General features: G+C 41.0%; 1 protein-coding gene across 3 annotated transcripts in view; it reads right to left on the reverse strand.

The window, feature by feature from the left end:
* Positions 1-26,781, reverse strand: part of quob (quattro b) — a 43,391-nt gene that overhangs the window by 1,017 nt on the left and 15,593 nt on the right. For all 3 annotated transcript variants that reach the window (XM_028576055.1, XM_028576052.1, XM_028576054.1), the window contains exons 2-23: positions 16,369-16,566; positions 14,148-15,678; positions 12,925-13,119; positions 12,541-12,664; positions 11,524-11,617; positions 11,000-11,086; positions 10,775-10,891; positions 9,934-10,032; positions 9,683-9,831; positions 8,298-8,436; positions 7,958-8,080; positions 7,543-7,740; positions 6,370-7,355; positions 5,865-6,114; positions 5,367-5,456; positions 4,666-4,890; positions 3,935-4,105; positions 3,283-3,460; positions 2,367-2,483; positions 1,948-2,202; positions 707-952; positions 55-111 (exon numbers count right to left, since the gene is read on the reverse strand). In XM_028576055.1, the coding sequence (XP_028431856.1) occupies positions 711-952; positions 1,948-2,202; positions 2,367-2,483; positions 3,283-3,460; positions 3,935-4,105; positions 4,666-4,890; positions 5,367-5,456; positions 5,865-6,114; positions 6,370-7,355; positions 7,543-7,740; positions 7,958-8,080; positions 8,298-8,436; positions 9,683-9,831; positions 9,934-10,032; positions 10,775-10,891; positions 11,000-11,086; positions 11,524-11,617; positions 12,541-12,664; positions 12,925-13,119; positions 14,148-15,300 (4,992 nt within the window). In that variant the 5' untranslated portion in view covers positions 15,301-15,678; positions 16,369-16,566 and the 3' untranslated portion in view covers positions 55-111; positions 707-710. The remainder of the gene's footprint in view (positions 1-54; positions 112-706; positions 953-1,947; positions 2,203-2,366; positions 2,484-3,282; positions 3,461-3,934; positions 4,106-4,665; positions 4,891-5,366; positions 5,457-5,864; positions 6,115-6,369; positions 7,356-7,542; positions 7,741-7,957; positions 8,081-8,297; positions 8,437-9,682; positions 9,832-9,933; positions 10,033-10,774; positions 10,892-10,999; positions 11,087-11,523; positions 11,618-12,540; positions 12,665-12,924; positions 13,120-14,147; positions 15,679-16,368; positions 16,567-26,781) is intronic.

Consider the following 26,781-nt stretch of genomic DNA (forward strand, 5'->3'; position numbering starts at 1 on the left):
TATTATATACAAGTTTAAGAAAGGATGGGTGATGTATAATTGCACTACATTCACCTTGTACTGTAACACAGGTCAAACCTCCGTGGATTTTCCAACACTAGTGTTTTGAACCTGAGAGATTCATAAAAACATTATTATTTTAATATTAATAACAACAGAAGGCAAGACAGCTTTATTTGTAAAGCAGACAGCAACAAGGCAATGTGTGTGCTTACAGAATAATCATTGACATCAGAAAATTCACCTCACATGCAGGAAAAAAAAAAAAGTACTTTCATGTTATATTAGTATTCTGCCTTCTTAATAGGGATGTCCCGATCGGATTGAAGCCGATATGGGCATTTTTTAACTGCGCTGGGATCAGCAGTCACCCTGATTACATTACTCCGATCATTTACGTCAGTAAATTCTACACCATTCTATGTAGAAGTTGATTTTATGTGTGAGTTTTATAAAAATGCTGTTAAGTTAAATGTATTAAGCTGAAGACATCCTTTAGTTATTTTGTTTACTTAGGTATTTTTTGTAAACAAATAAAGGATGCGCTGCTCTGTTATCATACAATATTGGATTGGGACTCTGTATTGGCAGATATTCAATATTTAAAAAATCGGATCGGGGACCAAAAGAGCTGATCGGGACATCCCTAGTTCTTAATGTTTTTAACCATATGAACAATTAATCAATTAGGAGCTTTGTACTGCACCTTGCTACAGGGCAGATCCTTGGCCTGGTATTGTGGTTTGATTTTGGGCTTGGGTGCAACTGGTGCTTTGTTTTTTTTCTGGGGATCCTGCCAGAGCAACTGCTGCAACCGCTGCCTCCTTTACAGTGATCACAGAGACAGAGACCATGGAGGCATCCTCCACCTCTCCTCCAATAGCAGAGTGGTAGCTGTGACTGGAACTGCTGAAGCCACTCACACTCCCTCCTGATGACTCAGAGCTGTCCACTGGAACAAAGAAAAAGCTTGATTATACATATGATCACTGAATGCAGAGGGAGAGTCGGGACTTTTCCCGGTGGGCCGGTAGTGTGTTTTGAGGCCGCGAGGGCCGGTCTGATAATAGTTATATATTGCAAGCAACACCGCTGCCCGCGGCCACAGCAGCCTCTTATTTCAATACAAACACAGGCTAATCAGAAAGAACGGTCACAACCATGTCTAGGATTTTCAGAAATATAGAGGGATCAGTGAGCGGCGCCTCCACAAATGGCATAGCCCTGGTGGGCCTATGACGTAAAGCCATCGAAAAACCTATTTTTTTCTTTGTCACGTTTGGAAGTCTATGTTAACAGACAGTGTGTGAGTCTGATGATGGAAAGCCAAAAAGAAAAGGGAAAGGTGGCGCTGAGAAGGTCAGACTCAAAAGGAAAGAAATTATAGAGGAGGAGGCAGCGAAATGCTCCAAAATAACCGACATGTTCCGGGCATCAACGAGTAAAGATACTACAAGCTAACTTTGCTAAGCACCTAATGTCACAGCTAGGCACAGATGGGAATTAGCCAAAAAAGAAAAGGGAAAGGTGGCACTGAGATGGTCAGATTCAAAAGGAAAAAAAGGGATTGTGTTGCTGTGCTGTGTGTGTTGTTCATTCATTCACCATTCATAAATTCACCAATGAATGGATAAATGATCCATTCAACACATCAACCCGTGTAACTTAGTGAGTAAGAGACATTTCTGAACTGGAAAGCCAAAGTTCAAGCACTGTGCCAGGGATCAACCTCCCTTCTGAAATGTCCTTGGATGCCTTTTAAAAAACAATATTGACCAAGATGTCTGGCCTCTACCCAGCAGCCTCAGTGAAGCTGTTCAGGGGCCATCAATGATACCACTGTCATGGCAATGGGAGCTTCCTGGGTGTACCATTTGCCTCTAATAATCCATTCTGGTCATATATGAGTTAATAACATATTTGCTTAATTGTACACACTAAACTCACACAATAAGATGTGACTCCCACTCTCATGGTCCAGGTCATCCTCCTCCAGAGCTCCAGGAGGCGATACGTATCCTCCAAGGCCGCCCGCCACCACCCTCCGCTTTGGCCCGCACAGGTATCGCACAGGGGACAGGGAACCTCTTCCAGAGGAAGAAGAGGAAGACGAACTGCTTCCTGAACCAACAGATTTGGGCCGACCCCCAGGGAGCCCGTCCTGTGAACCACATGATCCCACCGAGGACAGCACCCTGTTTTCTGCAGAGACCAGGTGAGAATAAGTTTTATGAGAGAAAGTGTTATAAGATGGGAAAAGCCAGAAGAGCCAAAGAGTGATAGAAAACTATCACAATGTCCACTGACTAAAATGAAAGTAATGAATAGCTAAAAACAAACCTGTTTAACTGGCAGTATTTGCTTACCTCTTCCCATCAGTACATAGTTGACGGCTCTGTCATTGATAGCTGCATCACTGGGCTGGATGTCCATGAAAGGCTTGTTTCCAATACCCATGAACACTCTCTCCTGCATACGGACCTCTACAAAAACGTGAAATCATTAGTTTAAGAATATTTCAAATTTAAGAAATGGCATTAAAACATGTTCAAGTTGAATACACACTGACAATTGAAATGTTTCTGTCACTGACTTTTAAACGTCAAAAAAAGATAGGTACACATAGGCAGTGCAAATGTTAATATTAGAGATATTCCGATACCGATACCAGTATAGGTATCGGCTCCGATACTGCCTAAAACGCTGGTATCGGTATCGGGAGGTACTGGAGTTAATGCACCGATCCGATACCACGTAATAAAGCCCTAAAGAAAATCTATGTTAAAATAGATTATTTATGTTCTTTTTCTGTTATAACTGACTGTCAAAGTGGACAATAAAAGAAAGTTCATGGTTTGTGTTTGTTCATGTTTCACAAAGATAGAAATAATATCACATCCATACAGTGATAATAGTATACAGCTGTTAAAACATAATAAAATATATGACACACTGGTATCGGATCGGTACTCGGTATCGGGCGATACACAAGTTCAGGTATCGGAATCGGTATCGGGAAGCAAAAAATGGTATTGGGCCATCTCTAGTTAATATATTATGAACATACCAGCCTCTATCAACAAGTCTCTATGACATTTTCCTCACACATGTTACCATATGAATCTGATAATGTACTGTATGTACAGTATATTAGCATGAAGAAAGTTTTTTAACCTTATAACCTTTGCTGTGATGATGTTGGGGACACCGTTTGCAAACAATCTGTAATCAGAGCATCAACCGTGTTTGATTAGCTATGTGTCTGTGTGCATTTGTTGGTACCTCTGTTGTGTACTGCCTGCTCCCACAGGATCCGTTCCAGGTCCTTGGTCCAGGCGTCCTTCACCTCCCGGCTGACTGCTTGAAGTGTGTATGTGTCCTGGGTTTTTCTCTTCCTGAACCAGATCTCAAAACACAGGCCACTGTCACCGCTGTTTTGGGTCATGCCTACATCTGACGTCTAAATGTAAACGAAGAAAACCTGATCTTTAAAAATGGTAGTTTAAAATATGACAAGCAGTTTGGCAAAACACAGACACAAAGGACATTATTACATTTCCTTAATGTAATGCAACAAATGTATTCTATAAATAACGTATCATAGTATTCAAATATTTTTTAAATATTTATTCTAATGTGTGGCGTGGGGTCAAAATGTTCATGTCCAGTCCTTCCCTCTATCGATGTGATTTTGAAATTTTCTCAAGCTGTGACAAGGAAACTGCATTTTCTATGTATATGATGAGTAAACGTATTACAGTAAAAGATGAAATATTTGTTGGTGACCTTGTACTGATCTATTGGAAGGAGGAAGTGGTAGCATTACTAAGGCCTTCTAATGCTGCTATTGCTTGATTTACTGGTACTTCTCTTACACATGAATACATTTGAACTTCACATGGAATTGTGCAACCCATTGTTGCAATGTGTGTACCTTGAATGACTGTTTGTAGACATATGTTTCATTTCCTACGTCAGTCTTCCTGGTTTTGCTAAAGAGAATGAGTTCTTGAAAGAGGAAAATGTGGCGTAAACATTTTTTCTTCCTGAATGTTACCAAGAACTCATCCTGGCGTATCAGCTGCCCCTGCTCCTTCAGATTAACCTGCCGATCACAAAAGGAGAGTCTGGGGGTCATGTACTGTAGTCAGCAATAATGCACCAGAAAGAAGAAATCACTTAATTTAACTGTACAATTCCAGTCCAATACAATCCGCCTTTGCTCCCTAAAATAATAAGTACACTTCTAAAGGATTCCTAGGAGTCCAGCTTAATTACCTCTATCTCTGCTCTCCAGGTAATGGAGCTCCAGGCTATCATCCCACTCACACAACACAACTCCCCTTTGCATTCCATGGAAAGGATGATATATTTTTTTGTTCGTTCCCAGAACATTACTCTTCTCCCTCACTACACATCATCCTTTATTCAAGGATGACAAAGTACTCGTTTCCCTACTTTGCTATCCCCATCGCAGGCGAGATTCCAATGATGTTGCTTAATGCTGGATGAGAGTGTGATAAGTTATTCTTATCACATTAAAGTACATATTATATCTGTGCAGCATACCTGTATATGCATGTACTGTATATAAGACATGAAATCTTGCTTTATATTTCAGTTTACAAAATGACACAAAAGTTAAAAGAAAGAAACCTGTCTTACATCACAGTGGTGGATGGCGTCCATGGCCAGCAGATTGTTGCCGTGGCGAAGCTGGAAGTGGATGACCTCCAGAGCAGCCTTGACCTCAGCCATCTCTCTGGTTTGTCCCGGACCGCACTCCATCATCATGTCCTGCAGCAGCAGGCTGTACTTACTGATCCGCTGCACGGGCTTCAGCAGGTACGACCACAGGTCCATCTTATCCCCCAGCTTCAGCTGCTTTTGCTGGTGTATGAGGAGAGACAGAGTGCTTAGTGAACTTGCAGCAGTGTATGGTTAAAGCTATCAGGATCATGCTAACGCTGAGTTGGAGAACATGCTAATATTAAATAGATTAGAAGGCATCCAACAGATCTAAAATAGTGTATAGAGATGTACTGTACAGCACATATTTATTTGGTCATTTCTTTTTATTAGCAATGCTAGCAGCTTGGCTCTAGGGTGTCTGTACGTTTATCGGTGTTTTTTGCCCCCAACACCACCGTTGGGAGGTACTGGTTATGGTTAGGGTTAGGATTAAGGATGTTAGCATAAGGTTCAAAGCACTGCTCTGTCAAAGTACAGCCTCACAGAGCTGCTAGACTCTGATCTTGTCACAATAAACCATTCTCTCCCCTCTTGTGTAAGGAAAGTCATGATGTGGTTTTGAGAAGAGAGAATGAGAGAGTGAAGAGCAAAGGGAGGCTGGCAGTGGTTCTCACCTTGAAGAAAGCCTGTCCATGATTGATGAGAAGACTGTCAGACTGCGGTTTGTTCTTGCTATAAAGGGCATACAAAGCAAAGCTCTCTCTCTAAAATAAAAGGAATAAATAAAGACCATTAGTCATCAGCATAATCACCAACAGAAGAAATGCAAGCGCCATATAAAATGCAGACTACCATAGCAGTACACAGCTGTATGAGCTACATACTCCTTATTTCCAATAAATGGGTTCAATGATATCACTTAAGCAATTAATTCCTTAGAAGCATTAAAGACATCACATCAGTAAAAACACATCTGGAAGGGCCTCTGTTAGCAATCGATTATGCTTAATTATCACGGTTTTGGTTCAAAACAGGAAACCATTACTTGACATAACGCAGACCCCCATCTGCCAAAACCTGGAAGGGTCATGGAAACAGCAATTACTCAGGTACACCCCACTTGCAGACTGTAATTCATATTCGATACTTCTGTGCGCTCTCAATACACCTACATGTCGGAGGAAGCAGCGTCCCACTCTGAAGGGCTCATTCACGCAGCTCTCCAACTCATTAAGGAAATGGTGTCGGTGGAAGTCGTGTAGTTTTTCTAAGTTGCCGAAGATGCTCCCCCTCTGGCCCCTGAGGTCCTGAGGGACATCAGGCCTCTCCAGCTCGGGGAAGTAGTGCTCTCGAACGTAACCCAGAGCCTTCACGTACTCCCCCTCTGTGGACAGCAGCTCCTCCATGATCCTCCGCAGTTTCCTGTTCCACATAGAGGAAATGGAAAATGTGAAAAATCATTGATTTTATTAAAGCTCATAATTACACCCAGATGAGCTCAGGATGTACTCAGTTTTACATTATTTATGTTTTTATTTATTGTGGATATGACAGTGTTGTTTAACTGGAGAACAACTGTGCCATTCATGAATATATATATACAATGTATTTTGCAATGTCCTGGACAGCATCTCACTGAGCTTTAGATTACACCTGAGGGAGGGGTTTGTTACTTACAAAACATTGCTGCCATTGTTTTCTGTTGGCGTGAGTAATGTCTCTGGGGTCCTTAAATCTTTAGGGCTCTGGGTGGAGAGTGTGCATTCTCCACCCTCCTCTTCATTACTGTCTCTTTTTGACTCGCAGCTCAGGTTTCCTGACTGTAAACTCTCATTATGGGAAATGGGCAGATTTTGGACGGGCTGCAGATTTAGTTCCAGTGGCTGGGTTTCACTCTGACAGTGTCTGTGTCTTACGTTCAAAGGTGAAAAGCCAGAAATGCTCGTCAAATGAGAGCTCACACATGAGCCCTCGCTCAGGGACCGGCCCAACAGTTGATGTGATGGAAAGTCATCGCCCCTTTCAACTGAGTCTGAGCTCCTCAAATCTGCTTCACTGTGGTGCTCCCTTGGCCTCCCTTTGGTGTCTGGATGACAGTCAATGTTTTGTGGAAAGAATTTAGTCACTTTCTCATTTGTAACGGCTGCTTCAGGTAATTTCTGCACTTGAGATCCTCCTTTCTCGCTCGCTTTCAAGTCAGATTTTAAGTGGTGGTTGAAACTTGCAGCAGTGGTGCTTTCTCCTTCACTTTCTGATATACTGACCAACTCTTTCTGAGAGGTTGGCTGCTGGGTCAGTAAGCGTTCATTCTCCCCCTCCTCATGCCTTCTCTCCTCCTTCTCCATTCCAACATCATCTCCCTGAGGGTTTGCAGCTGTGGTCGGCTGGATCTGGTTCTTATCTACGCCTTTCTCCTTCTTCTCCTGAAGACGCTGCCTAACTTCTTGGCACTGGACCCAGGCTACATTCCACACTCTCAATACCCCCAAGGCCCCTGATCCCACGGCACAGGCCTTAGCTTTTAGAGCCTGGAAGTGCGGGGTGGAGAATTCACCACCTAATCTCTCTTCATACATCTGAAGTATGCTCAGGGCCTGAGCTGAATAACACCCCTGCTCTACCTGCTCCAAAGAATGAATGCATTCTTTGGCCAGGGCAGAAGCCTAGAGAGAGAGAGAGAGAGAGAGAGGGAGAGGGAGAAAGAGAGAGAAGTGAAGTCACCATTTTAGATTTAAAGGTTAACACAAATCAGTCAGAAATATGTAGACAAAAGGCAAGTGAAGAAAGAAAGAGGCTTACATTACAAATGTCAGTTGGGTGAAAAGTATGGTGCAAAGACAAAACCCAAACCTGTTCACAGAAGCGGTGCACATGCACCAGTGTCTCCAGTTCTTTGTGCCTCTGTTCTGCACGCAACATAAAATCATCCACATTGGATTTGAAAGTGCTGACCAGAGTCCGAAAAACATCTGTTGCAGGACTGGAATCACTTGTGCCAACAGCTTCCTCTGCCTCCGCCACCAGGATCAAGGCGTACTGTTGTTTCTCCTGTAACGAATGATAAGCTGTCAAGTGGAACTTGTATTTCCTTCCCCCTCCTGCGAGACTCTGATCTACTGTTTACTGTTAACAGTGCAGTAATTTAAATATTTTCAACTTTAGGAAAATGAAAGAAAACTGTTAGTATGTAAAGAGAAACACAGACAGCCAAATAAGGGCAACTTTTCTTAAGTTTTAAACTCCTTTTGTTATTTTCCCATAGTACCTTAGACTGAGTCAGGAACGCGTCAAAGTGCTGCAAGGCCTTTTCAGTGCACACCAGGGGATCGTCTGAAGTGTAAGAATCCTTCAGTCTCTGTTCCCCCTCTGCACTGAACCACAGCCTGGCCTGCAAGATATAGCGTTGGTTTATAGCTTGGCAAAACTGTGAGCATGGCATTACATATTTTATTTTTGAGAAACAGTCACAATAATGGAAATGTACAAAAGGAGAGCAACTTTCATCTCTGTGTACAACACCACATTAATGAATTTTAGCTGTTTCAACTTGTATTGTGGATTTTAATGTTGTAGACTTTAATGTTGTGAAGTGACTGAAATATCACCGTGCTAATTTTGGCCTCCATCTCTCTGAGCCTGAAGAGGAACCCGAGGTGCTGTAGTGACTCATTTGATCTCATAACCAGAGTGTGGAGTTTCTCCTCCACCTGGTTATAAAGACTTGTCACTGACTCCAGAGCATCTCTGCAAGGACGGTGAAACAAACATGAAAAAATTTAATTGCATTGTAAAGTATCGGCTGTATTTTTCAAGAGGGGGTAAATGCACCATCGTTAAGTTAGGATCACCTCAGAAAATTACAGGTGTTACAGACTGTAAGAGCCAATTAGTGCCCTTGGTATAAATAGGAACCAATCTTTGGTTCCTCTGGTGCAACCCCCGGAAGCACATACAGTTTTGACCACAAGCACACATGCACACCAACACCACAACACTACACAGGCATACAAACAAGCAGTGATTTGTCTGGAAACCCAACTAAGATCTCATGGAAATAAATGGAACCAAAGGTTTTAACTGCAAAGATGATGTCAATTACTCTACCTGTGGAACAGCACCTCAGGGGCTTAAAGCTCGGGCTTAGCCTCTACACAGACATTATTATTATATTATTGGACGGCTTGGTTAAATACGACAGCATTCTGAGGTCCGCTAATTCTTTATAAAAGACTATTGCTAAGTACTGTAGTCTATAACAGACCGTTGCATGCTAAGCAGAGCATGCCATGGGCGCAGTTCTGATCACTCTGGAGGACAGCCATCAATCCGCTGAAAGCAGTCCGGTTAATTTATCAGTTGTGGCAAAAAGTGGGAAAACGTGGAGAATGTCCTGTCCTCCAATAAAGGCAACGGCAGCAAGATCTGGTGAGCGCCTATCTGTAAATCATACACTTTATGATCGCTACGCAGTAACTTCAGCCATAGGGACAACAACCAATTAGTTACATTGCAACATTGTGTTTAAGGGGTCCTGATCACGACCGCCTTGCTCTAGATTATCCCTTACTTGTTCTGTCATATATTATTTGAGTTTTTGCAAATACTTAAATATGTTATGTAAGAAATAAGTTCATTAAGGCTGTAAAATGGAGTGCATGATAACTACACACATACCCACTTGCTATTATTGATAAATTGTGGTGCCATACTGCTGATTTCAAACAAGTCTAGTGTAAATAATGTGTATATATTATAATCATCTGTAAATGTTTAAGAAATATTTAGGCATGAAAAGATAGATAATTCACTCAATATTCAAATGAATTTTTTAACAGAACCATAAAGTAGTAATACTAATCATACTGCACAGTGTTCCACGGCAGTGTTATATTATTATATATTATTGATTTGTTTCAGAGATGTTGCTGGGATGTCTTTCAGTGTCCTGATTGAAGGAGAACATACTTTAAGTAGATTCATTATCTGATACCTGTAGTCCTCAGACTGTGGAAATCTGAACTCCTCCCTCCTCATTCTGGCCAGTATGGCTCCTCCTTCTCTTTGCAGAGTTACCAGTCGAATGTCCTCCAGCACCTCTTTCATTGAGGCCCTCTGTTCCTGAATGCATTGTTGCACTTCCTGTAGCAGCAAAAGCAAAAGCAAAGTCAACACATCTGACCTGCTCCAAAATGTGTGGTTCACTGATTATATTACGTCACACTATGAAAATGTATATTCTACCTGGGCAGAGTCTATCTTCTTGCTGCCGTCCACTTTCTTGATGGCCTTCTGCAACAAGCTGTCTGACCCTCGCAGGTCAGTCATGAAAGAAACCAGTCTCTGAAACAAATTCAATTTAAGACTGGAAGTGAAAAACTAATACATCGTAATGAACACAAGAGGCTTGAGGTGAAGAGACACTACATCGCTGCCATCTGCTGCCTACAGAGATCACCACAGACAGTACCATCCTGAGGTGTGCTTATTATACAAACACAGCAGAGTGCCGTCAGTGTGCTGCTAGCTATGGCAGGGACCTCAGACATACTGAACAATGTGTCTTGGACCATCTACATCAGTGCTTCTGGTTCACAACCTTTTTCGATTGTGGCCCCTTAGTTTGCATTATGTCTACGAATTGTGACCCGTTAAACCGAAAAATATGTTTTTCTTTCTCAGTTTGTTTTATTTTTAAGGGCCAGATGAATAATTATCCAGAAATTCACAAACAAATGCAAAAATGAGGAAGGGCAGGAGAAACTTATTTTTTTCTAGCAGAAAAATATTAGGTATGTTGTGTATTGTACCCTTTCCTATCCAGTTAATCAAGTTATGACCCTCTAGCCTGATGTAATGTGCAAAACAAACAAGGGAAATGTAGAAGTGTGACCCCATCCTCCCTCCATTTAAAAACCAAAGCTAAAGGTGGCAGAACAACAGAGATGATGCATGTTTGGTGTGGGTGTGTGGATAACGAGTCATCCCCAGTTGGTGAACTGTGGTTGAACAGCCGTCTCCTCTGAATGTGGGAAACTCCACAGTTTAGAAAAGAGAGTGTGGGATGTAAGTGAATGTTCAGTACCTGATGGAACTGCAGCCAGTCGGTATGACTGTACGTAAAGGTCCCTCCCAGGTCAGGGGTCAGCTGGGAGGCTTCAACTGTCTTGTTGAGGGCTTTCATAGAAGTCACTATGTCCATCTTATAGACAAACCCAAAGGCAAGGTTAGGCATGAATTAAAAGTACCACTCATCTCGCATTGAATCAAGAGAGCAAAGGAGTACATGGAAGTGTTTTTCATTTCTGACCTGTAAACCAGGCTGTTTTTCAGGTCGAGGACAAGTGTCTTTATCCACCAGCATCACGATACTGTGGACAGCATGGAGAGCTTGCTCCTGTAACACATAGTCAGTAAGTTAACTACAAAACATTAGGTCAGACTGTTATTTGTTTTAATTCAACATACGTTGCACTAGTTGCTCTGATCATTTATATTTGAGATAAATGATTGTCAATGCAAAACAACAAGTGTACTATATCAGTGACCTTCCCTCTCAATTGACTAGAAAGGTTAAGTACAACAGGCCTACAGTGTTTCACGGTGTGTCTGATAAAAATGGAGATTGCATTTCTTTACTGCTAACAAAACACAAACTTGCACAATTTGTGTTACTCATGTGTTTGTGTGTCGTATATTCAGACACACAAGGACTTATCTGTGAATCAAGGAACGTGACAATTTGACATCTGTCAGCATCTGATGACATGTGTGAGTGTTTTTGGGTGGGTCATTGTTGATTCGGACTTGTGCATGCAGGTCTGTTGTTTTAACCTGGGCCAGCAGCAGAGCTTTGTAGAGGTGAAGCAAAGGAGGCTTCTTCCTGGCATTGATGACCAAAGTCATTCCTAGCTCTCGAACTTCTTTCCTGTCAAAACATTGAAACGTGTTAGGGCACAACGGAACTTCTTCACGTCAGCATGGTCTTTGTGTGATAAAAGGCTTTAAGGCATATTTACTTATTCCACTTCTCAAAAAAGTATTTTTATTTAATCGCTCTCTGACACCCCCCACACACACACACACACACACACACACACACACACACACACACACACACACACACATACACTCTTCTTCACGCATCCTTTTCCACACTTTGACGTCTTCACACCCCCCTCTTAATGGCCTCTTCTTGGGTTACTATTATGTGAGCCTACATCAGACATGGCTGCTAATTCTAGCAAGGCACTGCATACCAGACAGTTGGCAGCCAGCCTGACCAGAGACTGTTGAGGTATGACTCTTTAGTGGGGACAGAAGAAGGCCAAGCTCTCTCGAATGGCTTTTTTGAACTTCAAAGACTCCATTAAACCAGTGTTACCATATAACACTGTTGAAGTGTTTGCTATTAGACCTTTGAGTATTGACACTCATTTGACAGAGGTCAGCACAGGTCAATGTTCCTGCCAGCTGATCTTAAAGTACTACAGCGGCAGAATTGTTCAGTTCATATAGTTGTGATTCTGCATAGAATATAGTTTTATTCATTGTAAAACAGTAACTATACAAAGGCATCACTTAGTCTGGATGTAAAAAAAAAATCAGATTTTTGAAAGCCTGTGCTGAACACTGGAGATATTTCAAATGGTATCTGCTGCCCTCTAGTGGTCAGACCTCTTATTACATACCAGCATACATTGGAGCTACCCAATATGCTAACAATAACATATTTCCTTTTCTGGGAAACTGAGGGGATCACCACCCAATACTGGGCCTCTCAATTACAGAATTTGGTCTGTTTGATTTTTTTGATACACAGATATATAATAGTCATCGCTTTCAGTATACCTTGGTATGGAGTGTAAGTAGAGCAGTAGTTCACAGACAGTGTGGGCTGACACAAGAGGGGACATCCAGTCCTTTCTGTCCCCATGGACCTCCACCACTGCCCTGCCTGTCCGGTCCCTGCTGCCTGAGGGTTTACAGGACAGAGAAAAAAGTTGGTGAAAAATAATTGTTTTTTGATGTTTTTTAAAAAGGTGCAAAGAGTAACATTCAAATTCCTTGCAAGTAAACAATTTGGTTTGGTAATAAATATGATTCAGATTTTTCTGATTCAAAGTCAAGTTTTTGATGACAAAAGTACAAAAAGTACAAAAGTACAGTATAATATTAGAGATATTGACATCATACAGAAGACATTTTTTGGGTGAATGCTCAGAAATCAAGTACCTGGCAAAGTAATAATGCCCAGTTCAAGCAGACCACCGATGCCTTTGAAACCGGATTCCTTGGTCTGTGGAGACTGGGGAGTGTCAGGAGGAAGTTGAACTTGTGGAGAAGATGGCTTGTCTATCTCCGAGTTATGGAGTTTGGAGTCTGGTCCGTCTGCAGTGGAGGGAGTTTCACTCCTACTTGACTGGGAGTCTGCATGACAGTAAAACAAACATTAGTTTGAAAAAATCAAGAAAACCAAAGTAATGAAATTGACAATTGCAAGAAAAAAGTTAGATTGCGTGTATTTTCTTTCTCATAATTTGATTTTTTTTAATCCATCAACTGTCTCTTGAGGACGTTCTTCTAAGACAGCGCTAATATTTCCTTTAAACTCTCAACTTTCGCCAACTTTCTATTCTGTCCAGAAATCTTTTCCCCCTTTTTTTTTTTTTTTTTTTTACCAACAGTAAATAATTAGTTCTTCATCCATAAATCTTAATAGTCCTCTATCAACATGGATGCAGCTGTACAGCTGTGTACAGACAGCCTTTAAATACTGGACATGGTCTCTGTAACAAAACACTGCATACTAAGCCTGGCTTTGATTTCAGATATCCTAATTGGCCTCTCCTTAGGGCCAACAAAGCCTTGCCTGTGCTCTCTCTTTGCTGCTTTAATAGTCCATGACAAGCCTGTCTCCAGTCAAGATCTCAACATGCCCCTGTGAGGGCATGAGGGTGCATGCCAGCGGGAGCAGGGGACACAGAAACCTCGTTCTTGCATGTCATGCTGTCTCTCTGCATTAGAGGAATGTTCTGCTCTTTCTTTTTACCCAATGGGTTCAGGCCCTCACTTTCATTGCGGTCCGGCATGCTATTTCCGTTCACTCCTTCGGTGATGGGAATAGCGTGAATGTAGCCGTACTGCCAAAGAACCCAGAGAGCAGTGGGAGAAGATCATACTCAAGCCTGATCTTTGACATTTTAACCCTCTTTCCTCTTTCTTCATGCTCCCAGTGAGGTCACGGTAAATTTTCAATTATTCTGTTTGGCGTAAATGTTCAGTGGTCCTTCAAGCATTGAGAAACAGATCATAATAAACGGCTGTGTATATGCAGTAATAACACACTTTGTGTGTGGGTGGAGGTGTAAAAAGGAAAGAGGGAAGGAAAAGATAACAAAAGATTGTATCCAAAAAGTCGTATGAACGTTCAGCTTTAATTTTCCTACTCTGCTTACCTTTTTTAGGGGACGTCAGCTTCAGAGTGACCTGATCCACCAGTTCACCTTTCTTACACTGCATTACGCTGGTGATTGTTTCAGGGCAGATATCACTGTGGCTCCTGTTGTTGAGTTTATAGAGAAGTGGACTCCCTTTAGAAGTCTCTGACACAGTGGACAGAGACCTAACCTTAACTTTGTGTTTTCCTGATGGTTTCAAAACCTCCCCTTTCTGATGGGCTTTAATGTCACCATCTGATCCCAGATGCTCACTAGCATGATGTCCTGATTGGTGGGAAATAAGTTTCATCTGCACTTTGTGACTATGGCTTAAACCAGGGGTTGATTTCAAAATCATGGGTGATTCCTTCATTAGGTTTTCGGATTCAGAACTTGTAGGAAGGTCTTTCTGGTGAGATGCAAAGTTTTCTGGTGTTGGCTCACAGCAGTGTCCGTATTGACAGAGCTCAGAGTTACTTATCACAGGTTTATTACAGTGGTTACAAAGGTTTCTACGTTTGTCTTTTTGAGCGTCAAATGCACCCTTGGATCTCAACTCTCCCTCTTCACAAAGGCTGACTTCGTCCAGGGCAGCCAGGAGGTCTACACTCCCCCTCTCAAAAGCGACTGGGTTTCTCAGTGCTGCCACATACGAGTCTCTGTACCTACACTTCAAGTCTTGCTCAGTGGGCTCATGCCCCAGCTTTCTCTGGCTGCATGGCATACAAGGCTCCTCTGCATACTGAAGTGTGTGTCCACAGGGAACAATATTCCCCAGAGGTACTGGTGGCGGTGGCCTGACAGGTTTGAACAAAACTGAATTGGGTGGTTTTGGATGGCTGCCTCTCTGTTTATCCACAAACTCCTTCCCTTTGGCGATATCCACCAGGTCTACATAATCACCCTCGATATCTCGATAGTTGCAACTGTCCCAGGTATTTGGAGAAACCCAACCCACGGGTTTCACCACAGGTCTGGAGCGTGATTTGGGGGTTCGTCTTTCATAATCCATTTTGACAAGTTTGGAAGAACAGTCCACAGGTCTCAAAGATGCAGGCATTCTGTCTTTTGCAGGTAGAAAAATGGCTTCCATCGGGAGGGTGGAGGAGCTAAAATGAGAGGGAACTGAGATCTGTTTTGGCTCAGGAGGTGCTTCCCGATAAATGGGCATGATCTTAGGCTTGTCTAAAAACTCTGGGATGGCGATTTCAGCCCAGGGCAATTTGATTACTCCTTGATCTGTGCAAAGCAAGCAGCGTGACAGAGGCGTTCCATGGCGTCCTTCATTGATGTCGTGCAGCCATTCCTCAGTGAAGATGCAGGGGTAGGAAGTCTCAGGGACGGGGGTCTCCTCCACTTCTCGACAACCCTCCTCCAGAAGACTTTTGAGGACAACACGAGCCGCTTGGTCCCCGAAAGGTTCCACCTGTAGATAGAAGTCTCCAGGACGCAGCAGCAAAGGGTTCACAGGTGCTAACTGGATGACGGTTTTATCATGGAGACACAGAGGCCAGCCCTCACAGCGGAAAACCACATCAGAGTACCCAGCCTGAAAAAACAAAAGTAGTTTTTAGTGTCATTTTGGTTTAATTTGCTCTTAATTTCAGTTCCATTGATATATTTCCCCCTCGCAATTTCTTTGTACTTTTATTTTGCCTCCTATTTTAAAATCTCAGTTATCTACAGTACATTATCTCACTTGTGTTTAAGTGCGTGTATATACACTGTATACTGTACAACACAGTATAAACAAGTTAAGCTGTAGCTTAAAAATGTATTATGGTTTTATATAAACTTTATTTATGGAATGCATAGACAACTGCGCCATAACCCACTGCCCCAAACGGTATATAAATGGATAGAGGAGAGTGTCAGTGCTTGTATGTAAGAACAATGTCAATGGGCCTCATCCTGAGCCTTAATAATGTCAAAATAATATTGTTAGAGCAACACAAGTTAATATTAATGTATTGTATGTCACTCTAATTATTATTCTTTGTCCTACTCCTATTTGGGATATAAGTAGCTCTAAGTTTTGTAACTACAGTTCCCATAATTTGGGGGCTTGGGGAATGTAAACAGGAAGTATGATGGCAGCATGGAGTTAGTGAGATACCCTGTGGGCTGAACTTGAGCTTTGTTTATTATGTCTGTGTGTTTTATTATTGCAGCATACAGAGAGAGCAGAGGAAAAAGTGTGTGAGTGCATATGTATTCACTGAGATATATTGATACTCACACATGCTGCCTGTTGAACACTCTCCAGCAGGTGTTTGGAGGGGATGAGGAAGTCCAGCAGACACTGTAACGCATCACCTTGGTAACGTTCCTCTATGGTGCGGAACAGCTGGCTGAGGACGATGGGTGCTGTGGCCTCGAAAGGCGGGAAGAGGGCCGAGAGTGCACCCTGGATGGACGAGTCCAGAGATTCTGGGTTCTGGAGAACAAGACGAGGTGGTGGTCAGTGAGATGAGCTTTGTGGAATAACATTTTTAATATTTATATAGACTGTGAGACTCTAGCTTAAGTTTTGTCTAGGACACATCTACCAGCAACTACACGACATTAAAATAGACAATAAATCAAAGTAAACTGCATATGTAGATGATACAGTTTGACTTTATTACAGACTGTCCCTGTCTGAGAAAGAGATTAATAATATGTTAAAAGCATTATTTTGTGATTTTGGCATCTAATACTTATGGACCTCATTTTGTGTCAAAACCACATGAACTCAACCAAACCCTAAAACTAGGATTGCAGAGATTAAAAAACAAAACTGTACAACAAAGTAAAGAAAGTAAAGAAAAACACTGCTGTGCATATAATGAAGGTTAACAGAACATGAATGTCATTGCATAAATAAAGGAGCGGTGTGATCTGCACATTCCTTTCAAATGACAATTGTATTGACCTTTCAACCAAGGCACATAAATCATAAAAAAATTCATTCAGGCTTAATAAATCTTTCATTACAGACTGTCTTGTCCATATAATTAAAACAGCTGCCCTTAAACCAAAATCCTGGCATTTCAGTTATTAAATACTATTGCAGGTGGTTTTAATCTTAATAGAGTGGCTTTTTTCATCTCTTGGTGTACTGTGCAAGTTTGGGTCAAATGTGTGTGAAAATGAGTGTGTAATGCGGACCACGAATTTCAAATGGAATTCAACACTGATTTATTTGAAGAAGGTGCACATGGCCAGAATGTATCAAGAACAAATGCTCTGCAAATGCAAAATGACAGGACAAATATTTTTCTTGGCCTTTTGCCCTTCACTGTGCTGAGTTCTTCGGTTTTAAAGTCAGAAGAAGAAAAAGTGATAAACTTCTCTGTGTGAGTGCACTTACAGTATTGGATCAGTGAATTATTGCTGGGCCTACCTGTATAAGTGAAAGGCAATATAATCTGTAATAAACTAAAACATATATTAAAATCACCAACATTAAAACAATACAAACAATTCCATCCACTTAACAAAGGGCTCATCATCTTTAGGGGATCAGGAGGGGTATTTTGGTTGAGCCGAATCAAAAGCTTCTCAACTTATCTGGAGATGATTAAGTCTGTCCTGCATGAGTTTGTGGAACTTCTTTCATGTCTGGCCAGGATATGCTTCATTTAAACAAGTATATTTGTAGCAGACCAGGGTCAGAGTCTGATCTTATTCAAAGTGACAGGAAGAAGCAGAGCAGACCAAAGAAATGCATATACATTAAAGATGCAACAGTGTGACACAATCTTCTGTCAAGAGGCACACTTGGTGCTAGTGTTTACTGCATGTACCAATGTCTGCATTGGATATTCTGCTAGCACCAGCTGTGCCATGGGTGACATCCAGCTAAACACAGGGAAACTTCTAAAGATGAAAAGAGGCCATCTTTAAAGCATTTTTGGTGAACCAACCCGACGGCATGAATTTGAGGTGATGTTTTGAGATCTGAGGGCTGCCAACATATAATTTAACATAATTATTCACGTGTTTCTTCTTATGTTGCCTTTTGTTTTCTTAAGCATTAGGGGGGCATGAATATCTGTACAAAAACTTCATGGCAATACATCCAATAGTTGTTGAGACATTTTACTAAAAGACAAAAATGTGACCCTCATGATGACATTAAAGGAAATATCAAGGAATCACCAAAGGCATCGGGGTACATGGTCCCGGAACCATGAACGTCTGTACAAACTTTCTAGGCATCAATCTCTCTATAGAAATGTATTTTTTTTATATACTAGGTAAATGTGTTTAATATACATCGAACTGTGTTGTCTGGTGTTGGATAGAGGGATACAGTACTTCTTTGATATTATGATTTGTTTTCTCATTTAGCACAAGTAGAGTAGCCTAAAAATCTAGACGCACCCTAGCGGTAGCAAATGTAATTTGCAGCCAGGTTCAGTCTAGCAACACTCCGTTGGCTTGCGAACTGGAAAAACCAAATTCTGGTCAGGTCAATCACATTGTGTATAGAGTCGGTGGCGGGCTTAACATAAGGACGGCAGAGTTGCAATGGTTCCGCTTGAATTCCCTGCTACTTGAAAACAAAGAAGATGGCTGCTGCTGCTGGCGAACAGCGGCCTTTCGAATCGGCTTTGGCCGCGACTCTGGAAGACTTGGAGTTAAGCACAGAAGTGATTCTTAAAAAAGGAAGATGTGTTCGGAGTTTTGCCGACCGGATACGTCAAAAGTTTAATCTATCAACTAGCGTTGCTCTGGTTGGCTATGAGTGCAGAGGAAATTTGAAAGACAACCGTTTATCCCGCCCCTCGGATTGAGCCCTGCTAATGGTGAGTTCCCAGACCCAACAGCTTGATGTGGGTCTGACTTGTCAGGCTACTTGTAGAGTGCTTTATGATGTACAATTTTCTTCTTTCATTCACGTGCAGTGCAGCCAAACAAATGTGTCTTTGTAATAAAAAAGAAACTGAATAATATTCATCTTGAGTTATAAATAAAGACTTGACACTTACCCTGGATCTGGACAGGTCTCAGCCACTAACCACAGCAGGCGTGCTATTCATACAATCAGTTCACAGTATCCCCGCTGTGTCAATCTCCCAGAATCACAAAGGAGTCTGTTTTTAGCCCCCCTCCTCATTTAGCTTGATGACCTAACCAAGACCAGAGACCAGCCCAGGATAAACACGTAGTGCAGCAGCAGCTTCAAAGACCTCACACTGGGACTGTTCTGACTGCTAACGGATGCACTTTGGACACTCATAAAACATTGGGAACAAAGGTCATAAAGTTGTTTCATGATTCATTGAATAATTCAGTGACTCATTCAACTTTTCTATTATACTATTCACCTTAGTGTTTGCATAGCTACAACTTTGGTATTGTGCATTTAGACACACAGGTGGTTTTGTTCAAATGAAGTGTCTGAAATGAAAAACGTTAATCAACAGCATTAAATGTGGGACGCTGGATGTAAATCAATATCAATATTTGACCACATACAGTATGTTTAGTCTTTATATCGCTTGTAGACATTGCATGTCCTCAGTAGAAAAGAATGCTTCCTTTTTCTGATTGTGCACATCTGTCACAACAGATTAGGAAATGGAAAACAGAATACCTTCGAGGCTGGCTCTTGAATGGTAATGCATCACAGCTGTTTTAGACTGACTGCAGCCGTTCAATTTTGGGTTCTACTGTATTTCTCAAAGCTAACGATAAACCTGAGGTCATATCTAATACGACACAGCTGTTGGGATGTTCAATTTCCCTACGTGTAAGTTTTATTTGAGATTAAAGCAACACTAAAGTACTTTTGCCGCTTCGGTCCCCCTACAGGTTGGAAGCGGAATTGTCCATTACCGCTGTCGTAATGTCTCATTATGTCTCTTTCTAACTACAGATCCGCTACCCAATCTGGCAAACAGCGGTAAATGACAATTCCGCTTTCAACCTGTAGGGGGACCGAAGCGGGAAAAGTGCTTTAGTGTTGCTTTAAGTGGAGATTCAGATTCCATTGCTGATTCTACAAAATTATAAGTGTGTCAACTCTTCTGTAGCTTGACTTTAAATCAATCCTTCACTGTAGTTCCACCTTAAAGATAACATTACTTCAAAAATCATTTGAGATTTAAACCTCTTTTTGTTAACACTCTGGCCTGGATAAACTTCTTCTCAAAACAAAGAAGGTTAAAAGCATGAGACTGGAACTCCTCTCTGTGGGTGGTTTGGCGAGTGATATTCATATAAGTGAGACCCTCTTGAGAGTTTACTAAGCACTGCTCAGCTGAACCCAGTTCAGACAGGCTAGTCAGCCAAATGAACTGAGAGTAGGAAGGGTATGCTGCCGATGTTGTGAGTTCTTCTGTATCTCATTACGTCTGACAAACTGCCAGACAACATGCCAAACAGGCCTGAACTGTGAAAGATTCAGCAGGAATTATTCTAAGACAAAGCTAAATTGTGTCCTGAGTATAGGTGCTGTTGATTTGGTATTTGAAGAAAACATTAATTCAATCATAATCATAAGTTAGCTAGGTACTTGCACATTTCAGTAAGCAAGCAATTTTGGATCTGAAAAAGAATATATCCACAACTTTATGTACTTTATTCACAGCCTGTCTGGACTACACAGAGTTATGCATGTTATGCACCCTAATATATTCTAAAATATTCAGTGTCTGCAGTTGGTTCATTAAAAACACACGTGGAAAACCAAGTTAATTCATCTTATTTAGTACTCATGATTAGGATTTTTCTCATTATACGTATTGTACAGATCATACCTACACACGTCCTTTACTTTTTCAAGATATTTGTTTGTTTTCTCCCAATATCACAGCTCTCCCAATTTATAGTAGCAATAGAGGGTTCGTTTGGGCACTCAAGTGAAGAAGTTACAGTACACACCACATGAAAAAGTGATGCCAACGCATATTCTCTATCAATGCCAGGAATACACTTAGAGTTCTGAGATGTATGCTTGTATCAGGGTTTCTGCAGGTTTCAACAAGTCAAATTTAAGACTTTTAAAGACATTTTTGAGACCTTTATGAATGAAATGTAAGACCTATATCACAACATAAAAGTAAAATGAAATGCAGATTAACAAAAGTACTTGCAAAGTAAAAACAAAAATATGAAAATTGAATTAAAGCAACCCGGAGTAATAATGATCTGTAAAATAAACAGCCAATTATATTTGGACGAATGAAGAAAGAAGTATAACAACACAGAATAATAATAAATAAATAAAAAAACATATTAGTGAATATTAGTGGTAGCATTGCATGGACGCAGGAACATTTAAGACCAGTTTAAAATTATATAAGACCTAGAACACAACACTTCAGCTAATTTAAGACTTTTTAAGGCCTAAAATTTTGATCTTTAAAATGTTATACCTTTTTAGACTTTTTAAGACCCCTCGGAAACCGTGTGTATGTTTAAGTTTCCTGGTCTCGTCATGCTGTCTCCCTTTGACTGAACACACACCCATAGTAATGTATAAACTGCTTATCCATTTAAAGTGTGCAGTACGTCTAAAATGTCCTGTCAAACCATTTGCCTCTCTTCTGTTTTGTCTGCTGCAGCCATTCCTTTTGTGTTTTAAATTAAATAAAAAAACTCCTGGTTAACAGCAATTTGTTAAGTACACAATCACCTCCCTACATCCTTATGATAACACAATTCTTCACTGTATATCATCACATAATGCCTTACTCTCTTTTCCTTATGTGGAAAGAAACAGAGTTGATACTTCTTTTTCCGAGGTAGTTTTACTCCAACAATCAGACAGCAAGGAGAGTTCAATCAAGCTTAAATCCTGAACCTTTATCTTGGCCTTCAGAGACAGTAGGGTTTGATCGATGTCCAGCTGACTACCACATTCCGCAGCCGCCGCCTCCTCTACACATTCAACACAAGGGGATTCCCTCTGTGCCCATTATTGGCCAGTGCAGCCTCTCTAAAATAGCTTCAGTCTCCAACAAAGATCATTGTTTGACCTGAATTGGCATGCTAGTGTGGACAACAGGCATCTCTCTTTGTCTTGTCCGCCCTGCATGCCCTCAGGGAGTTTTTGCAGTGTTGAGTATTAACCAGATAATTACAGGTTTCCTCCAAATTGCCTTGGGCTTTGGCCAAAGAAAGGGCCAGTCAATCAGGACCCAGATTTAAGCCACAGTAAAAACAAGATGTCAAGGTATGTAATGCACATTGTGTATCTGTGTCAAGATTAGAGTAGGTAAGCTGACCAGAATGTGATTATAAAGAATAACTTCAACTAAATGGGCGCAGCTTCTGATATGACATGCTGAAAGGATTTGTTGATGTCTCTGTCTTGACCAGTCATCACATTTGCTTGACATCCTCATTAGAAATGGACTGTCACTGCACCTCCGGGCTGAACCCAAAATATAAGCAGAAGTCACCGTTGAGTCAAAACCTGCAGGTAAATCCTGAAGGCTGCCTGAATTCTGCATGTTCGGACACGCAGATATGTTCAAGAGTCTCAGATGACACACCACCAACTCAGCCATAACATTAGCCAAACATAATGGGCACAGAGGGATGATGGGATACAACATAAAACCACAAGAAATATTATCATTGGAAGAAGAAAGGGTCATTTGCAGCTTATACACTACTATTACTGGTTTCGCACTTAAGTTAACCTTAAAGTGGGAAGAGTCTCGGAGAAATCATAATCAAGATATCAGTCTAAGTCAAATCATAATAAAAAACAAACACAACATGTTACTGGTATCTCTTAGGTATTCTATCCTTCTCCACTTTTTCCTCTGTTAACATTTGGTATCTCCTATTTGGCGGTGAGACAGTGCTGTCTTTGTGTATGATCCACTCTTGTTAAACTCAGCAGATGGGCACTCCATTCAGCTGAGCCATCTTAAATAATTTTAACCAGTACTAAAAAGGCCCCTACGAGACAAAACCCTTAAATTGTTTCTTTGAGTCACCGCTGCCAGGAGTAAACATGGTGTGTGTTTCCATCAGACCTTTAATCTGGCAGGGTTCCTATTATTCATTCATTTTGTAGTTTTTAAGAACCCAAGCTATGTTTGTAAAGTGAAGAGGCCACATTAATAACATAAAACATTTTTGTTTATCTCATATTGCAAGCGATTTAAGGTATTAAAAACCAGCAAGTTTCTACAGTAGCCTACTTCTGAGGGTAAGCTGAGATTTGATTTCACAAGTGACTGAATCCTGCAAACAATGAACAATGAACGTCTTGTAATATTCTACCATGTAACTTGGAAGTCTCAAAACAATACTGCTGAAAAGAGTCTTTTACCATCTTGTAGGACAATCAACCAAGTGTGTCAGAATCCGACATAAATCACTGTTGCCATCTCTTTTGAAATCAAAAGCTGACTCACATTAGCCCTTTTACGTGCTCTGGAGCAATACCTGCATCTAATTCTGTATTGGATGCACCAAAAAAAAAGACTAATTATCTCTTTCCCTGTCATGCCAGGTCAGCGTATTTTTAAATAGTACCAAAGGATCAGACAGGTGTATAGTTAAAAGAAAGTTGCCCAATGTCTGATGAAGTGATTGGCAAAAAGGACAGATGTGGTTTTAAGTCCCCTACGTGCATTTAAAAGCAAAAACTGACATATAACAACTAAAAAGTTGACATGCTGACTTTTTTCTTCTTCTAGAATGTCTCCATAACAGATTGATAATGAACCACTCCCATTAAACAGGACAAAACAAAGTCTCCTGGATCTCAACTAATTTCCCAAAGCTTGCATTCTGGCAAACTATCAGGAAATAAAATTCTAAATTGTTTGTTTTTTGAGGCTGTAACACACCATAATAGCTTCCATATTCCACCTCACAATGTTAAAATTGCCAAGAAATAAAAAAAAAAGATTAATAATACAAGTAAAGGAATCTATTTAGCCAAACACAAGAGATTTGTTAGTTGCTCAGTGTGTTTATAAGGAGTGTACTAAAACACAGACATTGCTGCTCTTCATTCCTGAGCTTTGCAAAGTTTTCTGTAAGTCCAAACAAGTGCACAACTCCAGACAGAGCTAAACAGAGCACAGCAGACTACCTTTCATACAAATTGAAGGTCTTATCCTTCAGTAAATGTTGGCTCGTCACCGTCACACAGGGTGTCACCTCAGATTTGCCCATCAGATCTGATTGAAGTTGTTCAGCTTGTGGAATTTAAGCAAGCAAAAACTGATTCTTATGACTTAAGACTGATGTGTCATGATCACTGAAGTGTTATCTTCTAAATAATTGGGCTCAAACAGCTTTACAGGGCAGATGTCTGCAATTATACACATTTTTTCTCTTTAAATTGCATCAGTTTATTGTATAGATTTTCCCCATCTGGTTCTGTTAAAATTTGGCAAAGTCACAGCAAGTGAAGCAGTGAGCAGGAAGTACCGTTTGTCTGCCAAAGGGAGTACAGACGACAGTATTGTAAAGATGTGATGACTTGTTATAGGCAGGGGAGGGAGCTACTGATGATTGTCTGTCCCATGGCTGTTGAAGAGAGAGACACAGCTGTGACCCTTTAAAGCTAGGCCAGTACGTATACTGCCAGCCAATCAAAATCTGGATGCTCTCACACAGCGTGTCCACAGTGTTTCCAACAGTTAATAGATTAAGGTATGTGCATGCATGCTTTAAGCTGAGTGGTTGAAAAATGCACTGACTGATGAGAATATCCGACTGATGATATGGAGCAAGTACAGTAAAGTATGTGAAAGTTTGTTTCTGTCAGCTGCTATACAAAATATCTTTATATTAAGAATGGGTCAAATGACTTTGTGTGTGTTAAAGGTGGTCACTTGTTATGACAAACTCAGAGAATTATCACCTGACTCTGCTGTTCTCCTCGGCTCTACTGAGCGTTTTAGTGTCTTTCAGCTCATGGTTTTGGTTTAACTCCCGCAACATCACACTCAGTTAGTAGGTAGTGTTTAGCAGGAAAAAAAACAAAGGACCACCCACTGCACACTACCTGTTTAGCACCAAACAGCAGACAGACAAATTTAGTGACTAGCTGGTGAATACTGTCGAGCATTTAGCAGCTAAAGAGCCTAAGATTTCTTCCTAGGAGTTAGTGGAGAGCAAAACAAAGCTAAATGGAAAGTGATATATTGGACATATATCAGTTGGACACAAACACCAGATGAATGCTAATGTTGATCCGTGTCTGCTTTTACATTATATTACATTACATGTCATTTACCCGACGCTTTTATCCAAAGCGACTTCCAATTAAGTGCTTTCAACCAGGTGCAAACTCCAGACAACAAGTAGTAAGTGCAAGTACATTAGCTTTAAATAAGCAAAACTACAAAGAGCCATATGAAAGTGCAGCTTCAAGAAATATATATATATATATATATATATATATATATATATATATATATATATATTATATATATTATGTATATGTATATATTATATATATTATATTATAGTGGGCGGGTTGGGGTATAGGGTTTGACCATGTCCTGGATGTAAGCTGGGGCTGATCCGTTCGTGGCCCTGTATGCAAGTACTAGTGTCCAGAGCGGAGGAGCGGTGTAGTGTGAGAGAACTTGGGGAGGTTGAAGACAAGTTGAGCTGCTGCGTTCTGAATGAGCTGTAGGAGCCGGATGGCACATGCAGGCAGGCCAATCAGGAGGGAGTTGCAGTAGTCTAGACATGAGATGACTAGAGCCTGAACCAGAACCTGAGCCGCCTTCTGCATTAGAAGGGGACATATCCTTCTGATGTTGATGCAGCATGCAGCATGTATCTACACGATCGGGTAGTTGCAGCAATGTTAGCAGTCAATTAGTCAGTTAGAGTTGGTCATTAAGTGTTACACACAGGTTTCTAGCAGTCTGGGTGGGGCCTACCACAGAGTCAATTGTTATAGTCAGGTCTTGGGTAGGAGAGCCCTTCCCTGGAAGGAAAAGGAGCTCAGTCTTGTCAAGGTTGAGTTTCAGATGGTGTGTGGACATCCAAAAAGAAATGTCAGTCAGACAGGCTGAGATACGTTACTTAAGTTTCAGACTCCTGCTTGATGTGCAAATAGGCTAGGTTTTAAAGAATCATCTTATTGTTATGAAAAACATAATCTAACATACATGTTTTGCCTTGTAAATGCTAAATCCGCCATCGTTCACTTGTTTTTCTAAAATAATTGTTTGCTTCTGACAGTTAGATAGCAGATATTTTTACCAGTTTGTACGAATCACAGAAAAAACTGCTACCCTCAAACTAAATGTGTTTTGGCAAGACAAGAGCACATCAAAAACCCAGCAGCAAATCTCTGGCTTTGCTGATTTGCATTAACTTTGAATAGACTTTGAATTCTGCAACAGACACTAGCACTGCAAATAATACCTACAGTATCGTCCATGTTTACTGTACAATGAATGAAACACAGGCTGCTGTTATACCTTAAAAAGAAAGTGCTTGACCTTGCTGGTGAATGAATGACTCTTGGCTGTACTTGTCACACAGTTACTCCTGTAAAGGCAAATTCAAATCTCACCAGCAACCTAGGGCTCTGGGTGACGTATTATTGCTTGTTTACCCAAGATTGAAACTCCTGGTCATGCAGGGTGCAGTAATCTAATAATTTACACTCTGCCGGCTCATGACTGGAAGTTGGAGGATGGTCACCGAAAACGTCATCAGTCAT

This window comes from Perca flavescens, chromosome 4 (genome assembly GCF_004354835.1).
Source record: "Perca flavescens isolate YP-PL-M2 chromosome 4, PFLA_1.0, whole genome shotgun sequence".
Taxonomy (NCBI): domain Eukaryota; kingdom Metazoa; phylum Chordata; class Actinopteri; order Perciformes; family Percidae; genus Perca; species Perca flavescens.